The sequence below is a fragment of the Cygnus atratus genome, chromosome 13, assembly GCF_013377495.2.
Source record: "Cygnus atratus isolate AKBS03 ecotype Queensland, Australia chromosome 13, CAtr_DNAZoo_HiC_assembly, whole genome shotgun sequence".
NCBI classification, from domain to species: domain Eukaryota; kingdom Metazoa; phylum Chordata; class Aves; order Anseriformes; family Anatidae; genus Cygnus; species Cygnus atratus.
The window spans coordinates 5,488,741-5,508,156 of record NC_066374.1 but is presented as its reverse complement, the minus strand read 5'-3'; the positions used below and the strand labels follow the sequence as shown (position 1 = coordinate 5,508,156).

The 19,416-nt window shown below is 48.2% G+C and overlaps 1 protein-coding gene and 1 pseudogene across 1 annotated transcript; one reads left to right on the top strand and one right to left on the bottom strand.

The window, feature by feature from the left end:
* The first annotated feature begins 6,738 nt into the window (after positions 1 to 6,738).
* LOC118245447 (cis-aconitate decarboxylase-like) lies at positions 6,739 to 10,960 on the top strand (annotated as a pseudogene).
* A 3,023-nt stretch (positions 10,961 to 13,983) lies between these two features.
* Positions 13,984 to 19,014, bottom strand: GLOD5 (glyoxalase domain containing 5). The gene is made up of 3 exons (XM_050713366.1): positions 16,346 to 19,014; positions 15,238 to 15,393; positions 13,984 to 15,025 (listed from the first exon to the last, which is right to left on the bottom strand). Exons 1-3 carry the CDS (start codon positions 16,484 to 16,486, stop codon positions 14,873 to 14,875), a joined length of 450 nt encoding a protein of 149 aa, XP_050569323.1. The 5' UTR covers positions 16,487 to 19,014; the 3' UTR covers positions 13,984 to 14,872.
* Positions 19,015 to 19,416: the final 402 nt, after the last annotated feature.

The following is a 19,416-nucleotide window of genomic DNA, read 5'->3' as shown; positions in this document are numbered from 1 at the left end:
GGCTTCAAACACCAGGGCAAGTGCGATGGCCCCAAATATGAAGGGCATGATGTAGTTGACTGTGGCTGAGCAGAAGGAGAGGATAAAGGAAATGGAAATGTAGGCCACCAGCCCTGCCACGGCACTTTGGCTGGTGGAGGTGAGGGCCGTGCCGGCAGGCAGGAGGTGGCTGGCATTCCCCAAGGGCAGTGTTGTGTTCTGCAAGGGGGGGTATGCGGCTGAGATGATGCGTGTGGCCCCATAGCTGCTCCACAGAGCAGAGAAGGTGAGAAAGGCTGCGCCTCCAAGGTGGTCGTACTTCCTGAAGGCAAGAAATCCTGCCAGGAGCTGGACAAAACCTCCGATCAGGATGAGGTGGACACCTGGGAGACACAGCAAGACATCAGGAAGGAAGGCTCGGCTTGCAGGAAGGAGCGCTGCATCTCCACGCTCTGGGGGGCATCCCACCACAGGCCCCACAGCCTTCTTATGACCCTATGGACTCTGCCTTCCCCTCTGCTCCCACCTTAACGACAAACTCCTGTGCTGAGCCTCGGTGTGTGGCCCATGAGGCCCTTGGTATGCTCAGCAGGATAAGGGGGTCCAGGAGCACCAGTCTTCCATCCTGCCCCTGGGAGAGGGCCTCAGCTCCCTAAGCCTGTTTCCTGTCGTCCAACCTGCTTCTAGTGGTGGCAGGGACTCTGAGACCCTTGTTCCACTGCAGGGGAATGGCACATGAAGGGTTTGGAGCAGATTCCTGTCAGGGTCTCTGGGGAAGGGGGAGCAGCTCTCCCAGGCAGCACACAGGCCTTCTGTACACTGGAGAAACCTCACATTTCTTCACCTGTCCTCCACGGCTGTCTACTGGCCCAGGGGGATGACTCCTAAAAACTCTGTCCTGCTGGTGCTCCTGGGGGATGTTCACCAAGACCAGGGGCCCAGGTGTCCCCCCGAGTGTTGTCGTCACCCACCTGCAAGGACATCCTGCACTCCCTGCGGCCCGAGGCCCGTATGCGCCGTGGTGAAATTCTGCAGACAGAGGAGGAAGGCGCTGACAACATTCGCGAGGAGGCCCAGCACAGCCGGCTCGCTGTAGAAGACGGCCGCGAAACCCGCCGTGCTCACCATGGCCCTTCCAGACAAAACAAGGGTGTCAGCGGTTGCCCCCACAACCTCACCGTCTCTCCACGCGTGTCTGCGTCTAGACCAGAGCTCCTCTGGCTCGGGCGCTCAGCCAGCGTCCAGAGCCATGACCCTGCTCCAAGAGGGAGAAGCTGGTGACAGGCTCAGGTGTTTCCACCGAGCCTCCCTCCTCATCACCCTGGACAAAGGCTCCATTCAAAGCAGAACTTTAGGTGCCTACTTTCCGGAGGCCTATCCAGAAAAAACACACACAACTTATTTAGGCTACAAAGATTTCTGGCAAAAACATGTTTAGGTGCCCCAAAGCGCTGCAGGTGGTGGTAATGGTTCCTGCCTCCTCTTCTCTGGGCTGCTGGAGATGGAGAGGAATGAATAGCCTAACACAAATGAACAAACATTCAGATGAAACCCACAAGGTATTTTTGAGCCAGTCCAGGACATTTCTTATCCACTGTTACAGACAAACAGGCAGGCACTGCACACACATACACAGTCTCCCTTCCAGATGGAATTTTCCAGCTCCATCCCTTTCTTGAAACCCCAGTGACTAAATAGTCTATTTTCAAACCCTTCATACTTCTACCATTAACTCGTCTATTTGTAAGCAGCCCCCACATTTCCATTCCTCTGCACTCTTGGGTACCATGAGCTGGAGCTTGCTCTCTGGAGGTTTTTGTTAGGAAACAAAAAAGAAAATAAAACAGCAATGTTCTTGCTATTTTGGTATTTTTAGAACATTTTGTGACCTAAAGGAACTGGAAAGGGAGAAGGTGATGTATTCTGTGCTCAGACATTCCAAAAAGCCTTTTGGAAAGAAAAGAAAGCAGAGCTACTGTTGATATGGGAAGTGAAGGGGAGTGAAGGAGCAGACTCTGCACCACCCAAAGGAGGAATAGCTTTGTGAATATTAATGAACCTAAATCCCAGCGTCTACTCTTAAACACACAGTATTCCTGGGCAGACATACACTATTTTGCAAATACTGTTTTGCAAAGAGTTCAGTGGCCTCTGAATTGTTCTGATCCATTAAAAAAAAAAAAGTTTCTCTTTTCTCTATTTATTTTAAAGGTTGCAATTTTGACAAGAAGCAAGAATGAAGGATAAACAGGCTGCATTGACTCCTAACAGCTCTGAACTGATTCAACAACTTAAACTCTCATGAAATAATTTGGAAAGGTAATATGTCCCATGTCTGGGGAACAACTAATTCATTCACTTATTTAGTTGTGCTAAAGGTTGGATTTTTCAGTTCAGAAAGCTGCACCAAGCCACAGCACTGCAGGAGGAATGCTCTCCTTTAACAGCAAACCCCTGTATGAATTATTGACCTGCAGGAGGCCCTCATAAATGGTGCACCCTTAGAGCAGCACACCTGTGCAGTCCATGCTGTTGTCACTGATTTTTATGACATTCAGATGCAAACAAGCAGTTTGGTTTAAATGGTTGTACTTGGAGGAGGGCCACAATATTAAGTTCCTCCAGATGTTTCGCTCTGAAGTAGCTCAGACAGTGACTTTCTGGGCACGCTGCTACAAGCCCCTGTTTTGAGTTGGTCTCTGGGGTAGGATGAGATGGGTTTTCTGGAGGAAGATGGCTGGCTGGGTGGTTGCTGAGCTCTCAGGAGTGATTTTCTACTTGCTGAGACTCACTTGGTTCGCAGTTACTGCAGGATTAACCACAGTAGAGGTTTTAGAGCCTGTGATATCTTGGTTTGGGGAAGGGTGGACAGGAAAAACCAATAGGGCTGTTTCCCTCTGCTTGCAGTGTCCTCCTTCATAGGACATCTGAGAAGTACCCAAAAGTGCCAGGATACACAGGATACAGAGGTATAAAGGGAAGGGAAGCAAGAGGATTTAGATCAAGACATGGAAAAGGAGGACGATGAAGGAGCTTCCCTTGGGAGGAAAGGCTTTTTGGGCTGGCAACAGGTGCAGACCTGCTCTGCACACAGCCACCCCACGCACTGGGGACACAGACGTGTGCTCAGCAGCTGCAAGGCAAAGTCCATCACCTCCTCCCCTACTTCAAGCAACATAACGACACACCAAATAATTAGTCTCGGTGGTAACAGCACCAGGAATGGGTTGCACCAAGACCTGGAGAAATGAGGAAACACTCAGAGGTGTTTTCTGTTCTAAGTATGCCCAAGCCTTGCTCGTCCCTAGGATGAAGTCACCCATCAGTGCTGTCACTATCTGTTTTGTACAGCTGCCGCCCTCAGCACTTTGTAAGGACCTGTTTCTCCACATGCACTACAGCAAATGGGTAGCATAACACCTCTGCTCCCTGCTCAGAGTGGCACAGCAGGAGGGAGTACCCACCAAGCCCTTCCTTGGCTGTCCTTCACCAGGACTCCTGCAGTGTAGCTCTCGAGGTAGAGGTGGTGCAGGCAATGCAGGGTGGTGTGGAGGCAAAGGAGAAAATGGGAAGTCCCTTTCTACTGTGTGTGGGCTCTTTGTACACATGGGGCACCAGCCAGCACAGCCACTGTCCAGGAAACCGCGAGGACGGATGGGGCACTGCCAGCCCATTCAGAAAGCTGGCTTTGCTAAACGGATGGGGCAGCCCCGGGTGATCCCTTGGGCAGCGAGGGCAAAGCCACAGCCACCCATCCTCCTCCATCTCCTCTCCTTTTCCCAGTTGCCCCTGATGTACTCCAGCCTGGGGTTTGCAAAAGTGGCTGGCGAGGCCCTCCCTCAGCCCTGGCTCTTCTCCCCTCAGCATGGCCTCCGAGCCTTGCCCACATGTCTGCAGCCTCTGAGCACCTTGTCCTCTGCTTGCTGCCTTGCCCACAGTAACTCCCCTTCTCTGCCCCCAGAAAAGGCCATTCCCCTCTGAGCCCCCTTCCCCACCTTGTCGCTATAGCTGGGCTTTGCAGACATCACTGCGGGCAACCACATTGCACCAACATCTGCTGCCCATGCTTGTTAACCTTGACTAATATTAATGGGAATATGCTGGTGCATGGACATTGTCCCCAAGGGAGGCTGGAGCAAGGCTTAGCATGCCATTGGATATATATAAAAATACCACAACATTAAATTTTCAGATACTTATTCCCCAGTGGCATTTAGCGATTGGTTTTCCACCCTACCTTATTAGTGATAACCAATGTTTACATAGCTCTGAGAAAACACTGTGTCTCTCAAGATAAGCATGTTAAAAGAATGAAACGGAATGCCTTTTGGACAAGCACACAGCAAGATTAACAGTGCACAACACCACTACACAGCTGGAATAAATATCACAGCCCTGCCTCTCATCTGGTGAAAAACAGCACAAAGGTGCCTGCGATGCATTGCTACGTTCACAGTGAACACGGGTCTGGCTAGTATTTAGTAAAAAAAATCAAGCTGGCTTTCAATGCAAGCTGAGATTCTGTACAGAATATGTCTGAGATGCACTACTGGACAAAGCAAGAAACCATGGCATTTCCCCAGAGTCCAAAGATCCATTTGGGGACGGAAGGTCCCAATGTCTCCTGGAAGCTACAGTCCAGATTTCACGTCTGCACTAACATCTCCATGAACCGGCAGCACATGGCAGGCAACATCACAGAGCTGGCTATTTACAAGAAGGAGAATTATGACAATATTCAGCCAAACGCTAAAACAGTGAATGTATTTAAAAAAAAAAAAAAGCATCAAAGAGAAACACCAATGCCATGCTTCTCCCTTTGCAGCTTGGATTACCTGGTTTGGTGACACTTCAGCTCAATGGGAAGATGCTCTTGTCCCTCTCATTTCCTGGTAAGTACCAGTTTTATAGTCCTCCTCTGGAGGAGGAGCCTGCAGCCAGTTGCTTCACACATTGGCACCTGTGGCATTTTGGAGACAGGAGTTTCCTTGAACTTTGTCAGTTATTGTCCTAAATCTTTTTTTTTTATTTCCTGAAACCAGAGGGGTTTCCCTTCTGTTCAGCACAGAAAGCCACCCCTCCTCATCTATTCCCCCCACCCTCTCAGTCCCCAGAGGCTGATGTCATCACACTTGAAATTCAGTTGCAAAAAAAAACAAAAAGCAAATCGCCTTTCAGAAGCATATATAAACCCTGACACCAAAGCACCTTTCAGACAGACACCTCTCCCATCCCTCGAATAGAGCAGTGCAGAGCTGGGCATTAAGCAGTGGGAGCAGCCACCAGAATGGTCTACTTAACTTTACAGGTAAATACTATTTTGTGTACAAAACCTATCTCTCATCTTTCCTTTCTCACTTTAAGGAGGTCGTGTCACTTTCCGGGTGGTTCCTCTAAGCAGTCAAAGCTGTCGTGACATTAAACGGGAACCTATCCCAACATTAACAAAACCGGATGGTTTTCGCAGACACTTTATTGACAGTTACTAACCCCTTCCTTCCACGCCTGGTCCTTTTACACATCCCAAGGGTGTTTCACCCCGTGCCGTGGGGGGGTTGTTGTTGTTGGGATGTGCTGCGTGGGTCTTCCTCCTCCCGTCCACCTGGAGCTGGTCCTTCTCGTGGCTGTAGGAGGATTTCATGGTAGGTCTGAGAAGTCTGCGCTGCCCCTTCCACTGCACTGCTTTATTTCCCTGGCTGTTCTTGGCACCCCTGCTGGACTGAGCTTTGGAAAATATTATTTTTTTTTCTCCTTTAAATATGTAGGCTCTGAAAGTCAGCTTTATCCACTCATTTGATCTGTGACTGTCTTCCAATGCCATGTTAGAGGCACAACCAGTAAAATGGCACTGAAAAAGTTCAAGCAGCTTAGGTGACAAATGGTCTTTCTCTGTCTTTGCTCTAGAAATCCCAGAAGATCTTGGCAAGCTCCCGGCAAGTGCATAAAACTGCTGCTCACGGTTTGTATCTCTGCCGAACAGCATTCCCTATCTTTTTTTTTTTTTTAAGAGCATCTCAAAATAATTGTGTCATTACCTATTTTTTTCTTTTTTTTTTTTTTTAAAGTAGCTGGGCTAAGCATACTGAGCTAGACTTCTCAAATTCTTGGAAGATGTGCTTAGGGGGTCTTGTTACGATAATTATTGCCCTGGGTGGAAAAAGTGGTAAAAATGTTGCTTACTAGCCCTGTGCTAAAACTGTCTTTAACTGATTGAGAACCAGACTTTCCAAATTCTTACACTTTGACCATAAATTGCAGATATTTGAATTGTAGCTCTCATTGCTTAGATTCTTAACTCTTTTCTCCTTACTTTCTCACATCTGATCTTGCTATTTACATTGCTTGAAGTGATTCACTGATAATTCTCCGTGTCTCACAGCTGCACAGACTCAGCTTCCCACTTCAGACAAATCAAGCACAACTGTGCAATGCACTCACTTGGTCTGTTATAAATTGTGTCCATTAACTCCTTTTAAAATGTGTTCTTAATGCAATAAGTGCAATTTGTGGCTCTTAATGAACACTTGGAACAACAGAAATAATAATAATCCATGCAAATCCAATTGCTCTTGGACAGGTTTATTAGACAGTGTTGTTTTGTGTTTTTTTTTTTTTTAAATAAAATTCTGCAGTGCAGCTGTCATAGCAGGATAAAAACACGGCTGTCATTAATGTCTTTAGTTGAAGGGTTAAAAAATATTGCTGATTACTGAAGTGACAAAGAGTAATTGATGATGGGAAGGAAGCAATGAACATTTTATGGGCACAGTGTGATTCAGGCAGATTTTCCTACAGCCTCTCCAATCTAGTTGGACCTCACATTCCCCCTCCTTGAGGGCGTTGGTGCTTCCATTTGCGGTCTACGGGAGATGCTCTCCACGTACACAGGGAAGGCACCGATTTTGGCAGCAGAAGGGCTTCCAAACTGCTGAGTGGTACAGATTCCTATAGAGATCCATTTCGCAGAGCCGCTGCGAGGGGTGGATTTTATTTCTGTGAGTCACAGCAATGATGACATTCTCAGCTGTGTTTACAAGTGGATTTCAGACTCCTAGGCTCTAGGTGAGTCCAAACACATTTTCAAGCAAACTGTGAGTCAGTAGGCATGACATTTACGAATGAATGCATCCTAGTGAAATTAGGGAATGGTCATTTTGTTTGATTGGGATATTTTCTGTTTAAAAAAATATAGTGTCATAAGTACCTGTTGATTTTGATGAGGTTTCCTCTAAGATGTTGGAAGAAAGTATTTTTATTTTCTTGCTTCATTCATCTTTACTTTTTTGTGTGATTGCTTTCATTTGGACATTAGTGCTGTCTCTTATTTGTATGCATGCATATGTCTACCCCACCACCATACACATATACATACATGGGAAATCATGCAAATACTAGATATATTGAATTTTCTAGTTTTCCTAATCTCACATGAGCTCTCAAAATGATATTAGAAACTATAGTGGATCCTAATGACTGTAACTCTATGAATTATAAATTCATCAAAACAAAAGCAATTTGTCACTGAAATAAAAATGGTCCCAAATTGGATATTTTCCACGGAATTTAAACACCTCCAAAGATTTGGAAATGGTGACTTCCAAATACAAAAGTGCCAATAGTCTGTGTTATCTGCCTAGCTCTACCTTACATAAATACAAACACTGACTTTTCCTTGGGAAGCGTGACGTGTTGCTTCTTGTCTACCAAAAAGGTGTTTTCAGAGACAGGAAAAAACTTCCCTTCAGACACCAAGGTCAGGTGATCTTCTGGTCTAATCCCCTTCTGAAGCACAGGCTAAAGCCTCTGATGTGCTGAGCTGAATGATGTAAGAACACACAAAGGCCTTTTTGCTTTTAATCACTAGCATCCTTCTGAGTGCGTAGGGCTTAAGAGCTTTACTGCCTGAGCCCAGACACCTCACTACCACATAGGGCTAAATTTACAGATAACTTACAGATAAATCCAGGCTTTGGGTCTAATGCTGCTTGCCAAAAGCAATGGAAGCTACAGAATGTAATTGGGGTTAAGCTTAGTTTGAGTTTTGGTTGATACACTCCCAACAGGGCTCCACTGGTAATGGGGCAGGGTACTTGCTCTGCTCCTTCTCCAGACATGGGGACATAGTTTGCATTGACACCACCAAAAGATGGTTGCTTGAAACCCAAGAGGGGGGATGTGGCTGAGCCCTGCTTCACTTGAACCCCCTTGAAACCACCAGAGGAGCGACCCAGAGCAGTCCTTACAGCACATGACAGCTGTAGGAGCCGGGATGCACCATGGACCTTTGGAAACCCATGGAGAAGGACAGGAGTCGCACTGGTCTGCTTGCCTTGAGCACCCTGCACTGCTGATGAGGAAGGAGATGCCAATCCCCTCCCCAGCAGCATCTCTCCGCTGTCTGTGAATCACAACCCATCAGCTCCCTAGGGCTGTATGAGGCTCTGTGACCCAAGGGACATGCTGGCCAGATCCTGTGCTCTCCAGCTGTCTTCTTCCTTCAGTAAATTCAGTGGGGCCAGAGGGTGAAGAGCTGCAAGCTGTCAGCACATGGCCCACGTACTTCTTACCCGCTCCCCCTCTCTCTTGGTTTTGCAGTGGTGGCCAGGAGTGCTCCCGAGGAGACCGTGACCAGCAGCTTTGCCTCCTTCATCCATGCAGTTCGGCCCGAGCACTTGACCAAGACTGTCCGTTACAGAAGCAAGAGGATGATCCTCGACAGCATTGGGGTTGGCCTCATGGGCAGCACGACGCCTGTGTTCGATATTGCTCTGCAGTACTGCCGGGTAGGAACAGCCCTATTCCCCTGGTTGTCTGTGGTCCCCATGGTGACCCCACCACCACAAGCAAGGCTTTATTTCATGGATGATGTAGGACTTCTGCCTTGCAGTAGGGCATCATACAATCACTCCTTCGCTCAAGGTCCTCTCCTGAATCTCCCTTTTTGCAGGAGCTGTACTCTTCAGTTGCTGTGAGCTCCGTCTATGGCAGGCCAGGCATGAAGCTCTCCCCGACACTGGCCGCGTTCACCAACGGTGTTGCGGTAAGGCAGGCTCTTCCAGGAGAAGCTCTGCTTTGTGATGCCTTCAAAACACTAACTAGTATTGCAGGAAGCAGTTTGGTGCCTGAGAGGGGCTATGGGGGCCAAGAAGTCCTGGGTTGCTCAGCAGTCTTGCCCACTGCTTTTAGAAGGGACCAACCAAGCACCGTGGGGACCTCTGGATGACTGGGTGGATGTTGTTACAGATGTAGCCTCAGCAGTAGTAGCAAGGACACCCTTGGCTCCTAGCCCCCTACACCAGCAAACCCTTGTCTCCATTTCCCTGGCAGACTCACTCCATGGACTTTGATGACACCTGGCACCCTGCTACTCACCCATCCGGGGCTGTCCTGCCAGCTCTCCTGGCTGCTTCCCAGATGCTACCTCCAAGCACCAAACCCAATGGCCTGGATTTCCTCCTGGCATTTAACGTGGGCCTGGAAGTGCAAGGAAGGCTCATGCATTTCTCCACTGAGGCTCACAACATTCCCAAAAGGTAAATCTCCTTTTTTTTTTTTCTTTTTTTTTTTTTTCCCCCAGTAGGCTGGTGTGAGTGACCAGGGCTAGAGGATGCTACAGCAATTTCAGTTAGAAAAACAAGCATAAGCACACAACTTGTCCCCTCTTGGTAGCTCACACAGCTCTGCAGGCTCAGGGCCACTGTGCCAAACCCTCATCACGATGACTGAGACCCCATTGTGGTCCAAGAGACAACATCAACCAGGAGCTCTTGCCCTTGGGCATGTTGCATGAGGCCACCTTCTTTGTCTGGAAGGGTGAAAGACAGGGTGAAAGTTTAGCTGTATGGACACAAGCCATGCCACCTACTCTTAGGGAAAATTAAAAAGTGTTTTCTGAAGATGTTGGCCTCACTGCGTGGTCTCCAATGAAGTTTCAAACAGATGTTTAGTTTGGCTAAATGGCTAAATGTTTAGTCAGGTGAATCCCATCCACAACAGAGCCATGAGGGATTTCCACTGGCTGACTTGGCTGTTTCACGCTCATACCTGCACTTTCTCCCTTAGGTTCCACCCTCCTTCAGTGGTTGGTACCATGGGCAGTGCCGCAGCCACCGCAAAGCTGCTCTCCCTCAGCATGACGCAGTGCGCCCATGCCTTGGGCATCGCTGCCTCGCTCGCAGGGGCGCCCATGGCCAACGCTGCCACCCAGGCCAAGCCGTTGCACATCGGAAATGCCACCCGCCTGGGCTTTGAAGCAGCACTGCTGGCTGCCCGAGGGATGGAGGCTAACCCTGTCATTCTGGATGACATCCCTGGTTGCTCTGGGTTCAGCGCTTTCTACAGTGTCTACCAACCCAAGCCACTGTCCACACCAAGTGACCATCACGAGTTCCTCTTGGAGAAGCAGGATATTGCTTTCAAGCGCTTTCCAGCCCACCTGGGGATGCACTGGGTGGTGGATGCTGCCTTGTCAGTCCGGAACCTCTTCATCAACTATGCAGGGTCCTTCTCTCCCTCTTTGATCCGCACCATTGTGCTGAAGATCCCAGTGTCAAAGTACATCAACCGGCCTTTCCCCAGCTCTGAGCACCAGGCCAGGCACTCCTTCCAGTTCAATGCCTGCACAGCCCTGCTGGATGGCGAAGTGGGCCTCAGCTCCTTCACGGAGAGCAGCATCCACCGGCAGGAGCTGAGAGAGCTGCTGGACAAAGTGGTGGTGGAGCACCCTGAAGATAATGTGGCCAATTTTGACAAGATGTATGGAGAGGTGGCACTGCTCCTGCACAGCGGGGATGTCCTCACAGGCAAATGTGACACTTTCTATGGGCACTGGAGGAAGCCTCTGAGCAGAGAGTCGCTCCTGAAGAAGTTTCGATCTAATGCCTCTCACGTTCTTCCTGAAGAAAAAGTAGAAACCATCATCACTATGGTGGACAACCTGGAGAATATGTCAGATAGCTCCCAGTTGGCCTGCAGCCTGTGAAAGAACAGGGAATGGGTTCTTGAAAAGGGACTTATTCCAGTGAAACTCTGATTCCTTTCTTCATTGGTGCTTTACTATTCATTTCCAATGGCAGGAAACTTCCTACCCCTTGAAGTCAAAGTAGACGCTTTAGTATCAAAGGAGCCCATGAGGCAGGAGGTGTGTCTGTGTGAGCACTTAGTACACAGATTCAGTTTTGACTTACGTTGATTCTCAGTAGCTGAAAGGCCACTACAAATATCAAAAAAATCCCATGGGAATCTATGTGAATCCTGGGGTATTATCTGGAAACTGGTCCCCCACAAGGGATAGTCTAGATATTTTTAAAGCTGAGCTCAAAGTTATTTTTGTATGGAATGCTTAATTGTTGACTCTGGGAAGAGGACATCCAACTGCAAAATGTGTGCTTTTCCCAATGCTCCTCCTGGCACTTTTTGGATCATGGTTAGGTAGTCTTTCTGTCCAGATGAAAAATCTATCAGAGTTACTGTAAGCAGCCCTGCCTGCAAAGCTCTCAGGCACAGAAGGAATTCTTTTTTTACTACTTTTTCAGCAAAAGCCTTCCATTTCTGCAGCGTTTGGGAAGTGGCTGTCAATTCTCTCTGCGCAAGGGATCATTCAATGACCCTTAAAACCTGTCTGTCTTTTCTGAATGAAAAGCAGTTGGTAGGTGAGGAATCGTACAGCAGCCCTACGTCTATATCCCACACCTCCTGCGAGGTGATCCTAGGGCTGTGGCACACCATCCCTCTTGGCTTTGGGCAGGTCACCCCGCACCTATTTAGAGCTAGCTTGCCAGAGGCCACCTCTGTAGTCAGTGAAGAGATGGGCACCTCTGGACGGTTGGCACAAGCACGCTGTGACTTGTGTTGGGAAATTCCTGATTCTCTCCCCTGAGAGGAGAGAAAGCATAAAGAGACTGCATCTCTAAATCATCTTTCTGGCTGTGATAAAATCTGTACTTGTGCTCCTGAGCAACCACTCACTGAAAGGCTTTCTTACCCTGCGTCCTTTCTGAACAGCAAGATGGAGAACTATGCAATATTCCTCTGTGTATTAAATACTGTGACTGCTGATCCAAAGGACCTGTTTCCAGTGTGATAATGATGTGGGTACAGAACCTGTTGGAGAATTCAGGGCTGCTTTCTGCTGGGAGATGGGTCTAGACAGGCAAGGAATGTGGGCTGGTTCCTTTTCAGCTTGGTGGTAGTGGGCTCTGCAAAGAATTTCCCAGTCAGAGCAAAAATGTTTGCCCACCTGTTGTAATCCACTCTCTCCTACTGTCTAAGCATAGTCACACTGAGTCTTTCAAAATAAAGAACTGAAGTAAATTCATTTTCCGCATAAAGATTTAATTCTACATCATGTAGGTTTCCAGTTTTAATCCAAACACATACAATACCATGGCTTTTGAATTAGAAGTGGAACATAGCAGAGGCTAGGACAGAGTGAGCTGAAGCTGAGAAGGTGACAAGGGAACTATCACCTTTCATCTATTGGTGCTGGAGTGGGGTGGGGTGTGGGATTGAGGTGGAGAGAACATTTCATTTAGATTTGGGTTTCAGGCTACATTTTGTCCATGAGATCCAGAAGATCTTCTAAACTTGATTCATCCTACTTGCATTCCAACACTGCCAGGTTGCGATAAGGTCTTTAGCAACACTTGCTACAAGGTCATTGGATTGGGAAAGGGGGAATACCTGTTTATACCTTATAGTCTGAGACAGTCTTAAATAAACCCAAATTCATGTCCCCACTGGGAAAATGTGCTCACTATACGCTCAGCAAGTTTAGTAGACACCAGACCACACATCGGCAAGAGCTGCAGGGAACCTAACTTATTAGGTTTCTCTGAGTGCGGCTCTCCTAGGTGCCATCACCCCTCTACAAGGGAGGAAGCCACTTCAAGCTTGTAGCGTTTGACATTGATCATTGTCAGTCCTTGGTCGGAGAGGGACAAGGCTCTTGTGAGGCTTGCACAATTACAAGGGCCTGAAGATCTGGTGTTGCTGCCAACATTACCAACTGCTCCCACTTTCTCAGCCTGCTGTCTCAGTTACCCAGTAAGGCACAATCCTGACACATTTCAGCAGAAAATGTGTAAAATAAGGGAGGGAAGGTTCAGGAATGCTGGTAGTGTACAAGCCTATCAGCTGAAGCAGTAACAGCTTTTCCAAAATATCTGGAAGCTGAAGGCATACTTGAGGGTTTTTTCTTTCATGGTATTTCTTCTATAAGCCTAGGATCCTGAAAACGCCTCCAGTCTCCTACCCCAGAAAAATGTCTGACATTATTTCCAGTTTCAGACAATGAATGTTTCATGTCTTTAAAAAATTAGGAGGCCTAGCCCCTTGGTAAGGAAAGTGAGGTCTTTTAAGAGCATAGGGAAAAATGGCCCTGCAGAAACTATAGGCCAGCTTGCATGACACTGAAAGTAATTCAGTAATTAATATGGTGCAAACAAAGTTCCTAACTTCTCCTGTCAAGTTGAATAAGAAAAGAGCCATTGTCCTTCCTTCTACTGATGTTCCAAGATAAATGATGCTTAAAATAAAATTAAGAACAGGAGACCTTTCTTCCCAAACATATTTACAGTAGCGAGCTCAGTGAGTAAAACAACACTTCCAGCACCGAGCCAGGCAGGACACCTGTCAGCAAGCAATCAGTAAGGACAAACCCAGGCAAAAAATGAACAGGGTAGGGCTGGAACAAGAGCCTGGGCAGGGAGAAGCCCAGGCCAGCAGAGCTAGGAGCTGGGGCCAGGCTGATAGGAGCGAGGATGCTTGGCAGCTGTCAGCACCCTGGAGAGCGGCCGCAGAACCGGGGCCCCTGCCCAGGGGCTCCCCCTTTCCCAGGGGTCCCCTTCCCCATGGGTCCCCTCCTGTTCTGCACGTACAGGGCAAAGGTGGTGAGTTGTGGTGCCTTCTCCCAGGAGAGCGCTTGTCATTCACTCCCACAAATGGTTCAAAGCGAGCTGCAAGCAGCTTTCATCCCTACCACCAGCACTGACACAAGATTTTGGTAATTGGAAGCACTGCATTTATTAGGGATTTGCTTTTTTTCCCACCATGGAGAAGATGAATTTTCCACGAAACAATATTAAAAAAAAAATCAATTCACTGATTATTTCAATTTTAGAGGTGATTTTGACTGTAGAGGTCAGAAGAGTTCTCTCTGCCTTCCAGCACTGTTTCCTTGATGATAACATTGCTACCGCAGTGTGGCCAGCTGGGGAACTGCTCTCCTGGAAAAACCCCAAGTAACCCCTCTTTGTTCCTTCATGCTTTTTAAATAAGTGAAGTATTAAAGAAAGAAGGAAACTCAGATGACAGTCCAAGACAACCATGCTGAGCTGCAAGGAGAGCCAACGTAGAAGTTTTGTGCCTGATGCCACTGTCTTAGCACCTCATTTCCCCTTCACCCCTGCAGAAATCTAGGTGAGCTCCCTGGCTTTAGAAACCCTCCCCTCCTTACAGCCACCTCCTTGCTGCTCCTCATTGCTGCTTTCTCCCATTCCCAGTGACAGAAACCCTATAAATATTCAAGTATTTATGCAGAGCTGAGTATGAGGCACAGAGCCACAGCTTCATGAGCGCTTTGGGTGTCAGACACTGAGGCGCAGTTCCCAGAGAGGAGGTAGGTTTCAGCAGGATGGATCTTCCAAGAAGGTCATGAAGTCTCCATTGACAGTGATTTATAAAAGTAGGATTCACATCCAGGGGTGAGTGCAGAGCAAGCTGGAGCTGATCCTGCTTGTGGAAAGCTCTCAAGGCTCATGCAGCTTTACAGCTGGGAGTTGAGACTTGTCACAGGTTTACAAAATGAAAGCTTGAATCTACATACTGACCATCAAAACCCTGGCCTCTGCATCATACCTCCTGCTGGGACTCAGGCAGAGAGTATCGGTTGTGGTTAGGGCTCCCCTCCGCTGACTGCACTCATGTCTGCGCTGTACCTAGAAACCTCAATCAGGTTCTCATCGGGGTCTCGGAAGTAGATGGATGTTATTGGACCCACGGCACCAGTCCTGGCCACAGGACCTTCTTCAATGATCACCCCACAGGCCTGGGAGGAAACATAATAGCAGGGGTTTAATGCTCAAGGGATTTTTATCAGGTCATTGTGCACTCTTAGCTCCAGTCTTAAAAGCATGAGACATTGTATGAGAAAATTCTGACATTCCCCAAAGCACAGACATTTAAAGTGTCACTTGTGAGGCTCTGGCCTCATGCCTCCCAGGGTTACACTGCCCTGTGCACACTCTACACCTTGCTCACCTTCAGATGACTCAGAAGCTGCTTCAGGGGTGCCTGTGTGATAAGGCAGATATCTGCAGAGCCGGGGACCGGGTAGCGAGCCTTGGGTTCAAATTCCTTCCCAACCTCATGCAGGTTAAATTTCTGGTTGCCAAAACGTAAAGCTTTGCGATTTCCCTGTCCCCGCCAAAAAAAAAAAGGAAAGAATCAATATCCAATGAGACTTACTGGGCTGGAAGCTTTCAGCATCCATTCAGCTGTGTAGTCCTAAAAGTCCTGGGGACATGGCTGTAGTCCTGCTAACTCTGGGCTCTTGCTGGGGTAACCCAAGGCAAGAGTTGGCTGCTGCAAGATATCCACCACATCCCTGGAGATGCAGTGACCCAAGAAAGTCCCATGGCCACTTGCAGCTGCTTCTAAGCCATAAAGATGAGAATTTTCAATTCTGGGCACCCTCCATCCTGCCTGTGGGACAGCCATACAAATAATGCAAAAGCTGGGAACTGCAGAGGGAACAAAGATGAGGCAGTGGGAAAACGGTGAGGAAGGAGGTTCTGACACCTCTTTTCTTTGCAGGCCCCCAGTATGTCTTCAGACTTATACGGCAACTGAGACCTGATCCCCACGGAAATGCAGGACAGTGACCTGCCATCTGTGCCCATCTGAAGAACAGACTGATGCTCAATGTAGCCTTGGGATGTGAGTGCAACTACTTTTAAGAGACCTGACAGATCAGGAGAGAAGGAAATAAGCTTGGGAGTTTACAAGGTGCAGTGTGTACCTTCAAAATGGCCTGAAGATAGGCCAAGAGATGCACTGGGGCTGTTCTGAAAAGGTTACCCATCTTGTATCCTGTTTGCCAGTAGAAATATTAAATAAAGAGGATTTGTGGATGTGAGGGCTCTCCTTCAGTCCTAGAAATTGTTTTTCAAGGAACAACCTTTTTTTTTTTTTTTTTGTCACTTTGTCTCCTGCTGCTGTTTGAAGATTCTTTTGACTCAGCTTGACTTCGTTAGTTCTACCATCCCCAGACCAAGGAGAAATCCCAGAGATACTGTCAGATCCACAGGAACCAGCCACTGGCTCAGGACTAGTACTTTAGGTCCCCTAGGCCTTTCCCCCATGTTACCTTGAAAGTCACCACTTCCATGCCCAGGACTTTGGAATAGAAGGCAACAGTGTCCTCAATGCTCTTAACAGTCAACACGAGGTGGTCCAGGCGCTGGATAAAACATGGGGGTAGACTCATATGTTCTTCCCTCCAGGACATCGTCTCAGGGCTGGGAACAGAGTGCAAAGCCACACAAGAGGAAGGTGAGAAGCATCCAGCTGCTCAGGGAAATGATCCAGGAAGCTGTCAACTGAACTGTCAATGGAGATCAAATGGGTTTTCTTTTGGCCTGCAGGTGGCACAAGTACAGAAGCAATAAATTCATATATTCATAGAATATCCTGTGTTGGAAGGGATCCACAAGGATCTCCAAGTCCAACTCCTGGCTCCATACAGGGCCACCCAAAAATCAGACCCTGTGTCTGAGAGTGTTGACCAAACATTTCTTGAACTCCAGCAGCCTCAGTGCCATGACCACACCCCTGGGGAGCCTGTCCCAGTGCCCGACCACTGCCTGGGTGAAGAACCTTTCTCTAACATCCAGCCTGACCCTCCCCTGTCCCAGCTCCATGCCATTCCCTAGGGTCCTGTCGCTGTCCCCAGAGAGCAGAGCTCAGCGCCTGCCCATCCGCTCCCCTCATGAGGGAGCTGCAGGCCACCATGAGGCCTCCCCTCGGCCTGCTCTGCTCTGGGCTGAACAAACAGAGGGCCCTCAGCCACTCCTCACACGTCTTCCCCTCCAGACCCTTCACCAGGCTCTCCAGCCTCTCCTCCCCCAGACTGTACATATAGACAGGGTTGCCCCTGTTCTATGCCTTGATTCAGTTTTGGGGAGGAGAAGTTTTCATTTCATTTCAGTTTTGGTTGATTTTACTTTCAGAAAGGCATGCCATGGAAACTAGGAGAGTTGTGATAGCAAATGGAGTCAAGTTTCCTTCAGATCTCTAACAACCCTCTACTTGCCTACATTTACTTCTCTCTCCAAATCCTGATACAAGTGACAATTCTTCCTTCTGAGACACTCACCAGATTCTCCACTGACACCGCTGCACAAAGGAAGTCCAACACTCCTGCTGCCTCTCAGGGAAAGAAATGGGTGGAAAATAAACCCTCTCAACACTAAGTCAGCACCAAGTGACACAAATCGAGAAAACAGCCCACAACTCCAACCCCTTTGCTTTGTTCTTTGTTTGTTCCAACAACTTGCTTTGTTCTTTGCCTTCAAACTCCTCAACGTTAGCAGCAAGCAGAGTGTGAGGCTGATGCCAAAGGTTCATGGAAATGCAACATGGGGGGGGGGGGGGGGGGGGCAGGACTTGGCAGTCTGGATTTACAGTGGGTCTCGGCATTTTCTCGTATATTGGGTTCATATCATCTGGCATTGCCCTTCTGCAGCAGAGTGCATAGGAAACAGCTGGAAAGGAGAGATTTCAAAGCCCCACTGACACAAGAGCAAGGTCAGCATAAAACCAGGCACAGCTTCACCGGGACATCTGGTCCTCACAGTCAGAGGAGCTCACTTGGAGCAGGACCCCATCGTCCTGCAGCACTCCTCCTTGTCACAGACAGCGTTTGGTGTTTGACAACCTCACCTCCGACCAGCCTGGGCTCAGAACCTCCACAAAGTCCTTCCCACCCAGGAAGTTCTCCTGGGTGCTCCCTAGCTGCAGGGCCCAGCCTGCAGCAAACCTCCCCAAGACAACCTTCCCCTCCTGCGTGACCAGTAAGCCTGTTGGCCTCTCTGCAAATACCACAAGGAAACCAGTTTGCAAAAATAGGCTGAGTACCTGCAGGAGAAGCAGAAGAGCTAGTGCTGGAGAGCGTGTGCCTGGCGTTACAACCGTCCTCCCACTGCCTGGAGCTGAGCTGTGGGAGGAGTAACGTCACAGGAGAAAGGGGAAAACAATAAAATAAACGTTGATTAGAAACAGGAGCTCTAAGCACTGCTCCCCACAGAGGCGTACTTTGACCTTAGGGACCTCAAAGTCCAACCACAGAGTTGCTTGAAAAAATCCAGGCTATTTTAGTGACTTACCTTTCTCTTTGCAAGGGAAAACTGAGTTAATGTGCTAAATTAAAGCACACTGTTGAGCTTGCTGCTCAGACTGGGGTGGCTTACTGTTAAGAAGATGGTAAGGATGTCCCTAGAGAAGAGCTGTGGCAAGCAGCTGCAGCAAGCCCCTTCCCCTGCAGCAGACAATTTTCCTCTTTGCCTCCAGAATTATTTTCTACCATGCAACATGCTGAGGTCTTATTGCCCAGTGAGACACTTGCCGTCCTTACAGCCAATGTATAGCAAGAAGCAATAGCAAAGGAACCTCAGGCTGATGTGCACAGCTTTGGACACCTTTTTGGACATACCTTCCTGCAAACAGGCTCCTCCAAGGAGGCTCTCCATGGCCTGAGGCAGAGTTAGTGATCTACAGAAAACAAACCTGCCAAAAATAGAATGGAGTTTTGAAAGGTCTGAAGCTCTCTGGGCAGTTGGCTCCAAGGGAGCAAATTGTTCAGGCTGGGGAAAAGCTGCCAGGAAGTGGTTCAAGGTACAGGACACACTGTGTTAAAATCATTCTGCATAGACCCTCTGCATGTAAACTGCCCATGCTTCACTGTGCACAGTGGGGAGGAAAAAAAAAAAAAAAAAGAAAAAAAAAAAGCTTAATTTCCAATATGTGGAAATTTGGAAACATCTGAAAATGTAGTGTGATGTATTGCGTTCTGCCCCAAGTTGAGAGAAAGGACATCTGGGGGATGCTGGGAGGGAGCATAATGCCTGTTTTGTATCCTTTATGTACAGCACAGATTGGTTGGGCTAGGTGACCTTTAAAGGTACCTTCCAACCCAAAACATTCTGTAATTCTATAATTTTTCTCCCCCAGTTGTCTAAGTTAGCACACAGAGTTTCCCCCAAAGTTACTTTGTGGGTTATTTTCTGTCTCTCAACACCTGTTGTCAACCACAAAGGAACTCAGTAGATAAATTAATCCTGGGATATGCAACAGAACCCTTGTGCTTTCCTGGTTTTTAAGGTCACAGTTGGTTTTCCGATGCTGGAGAATGCAGAGCTGAGGTGGAAATGGGGCATACAA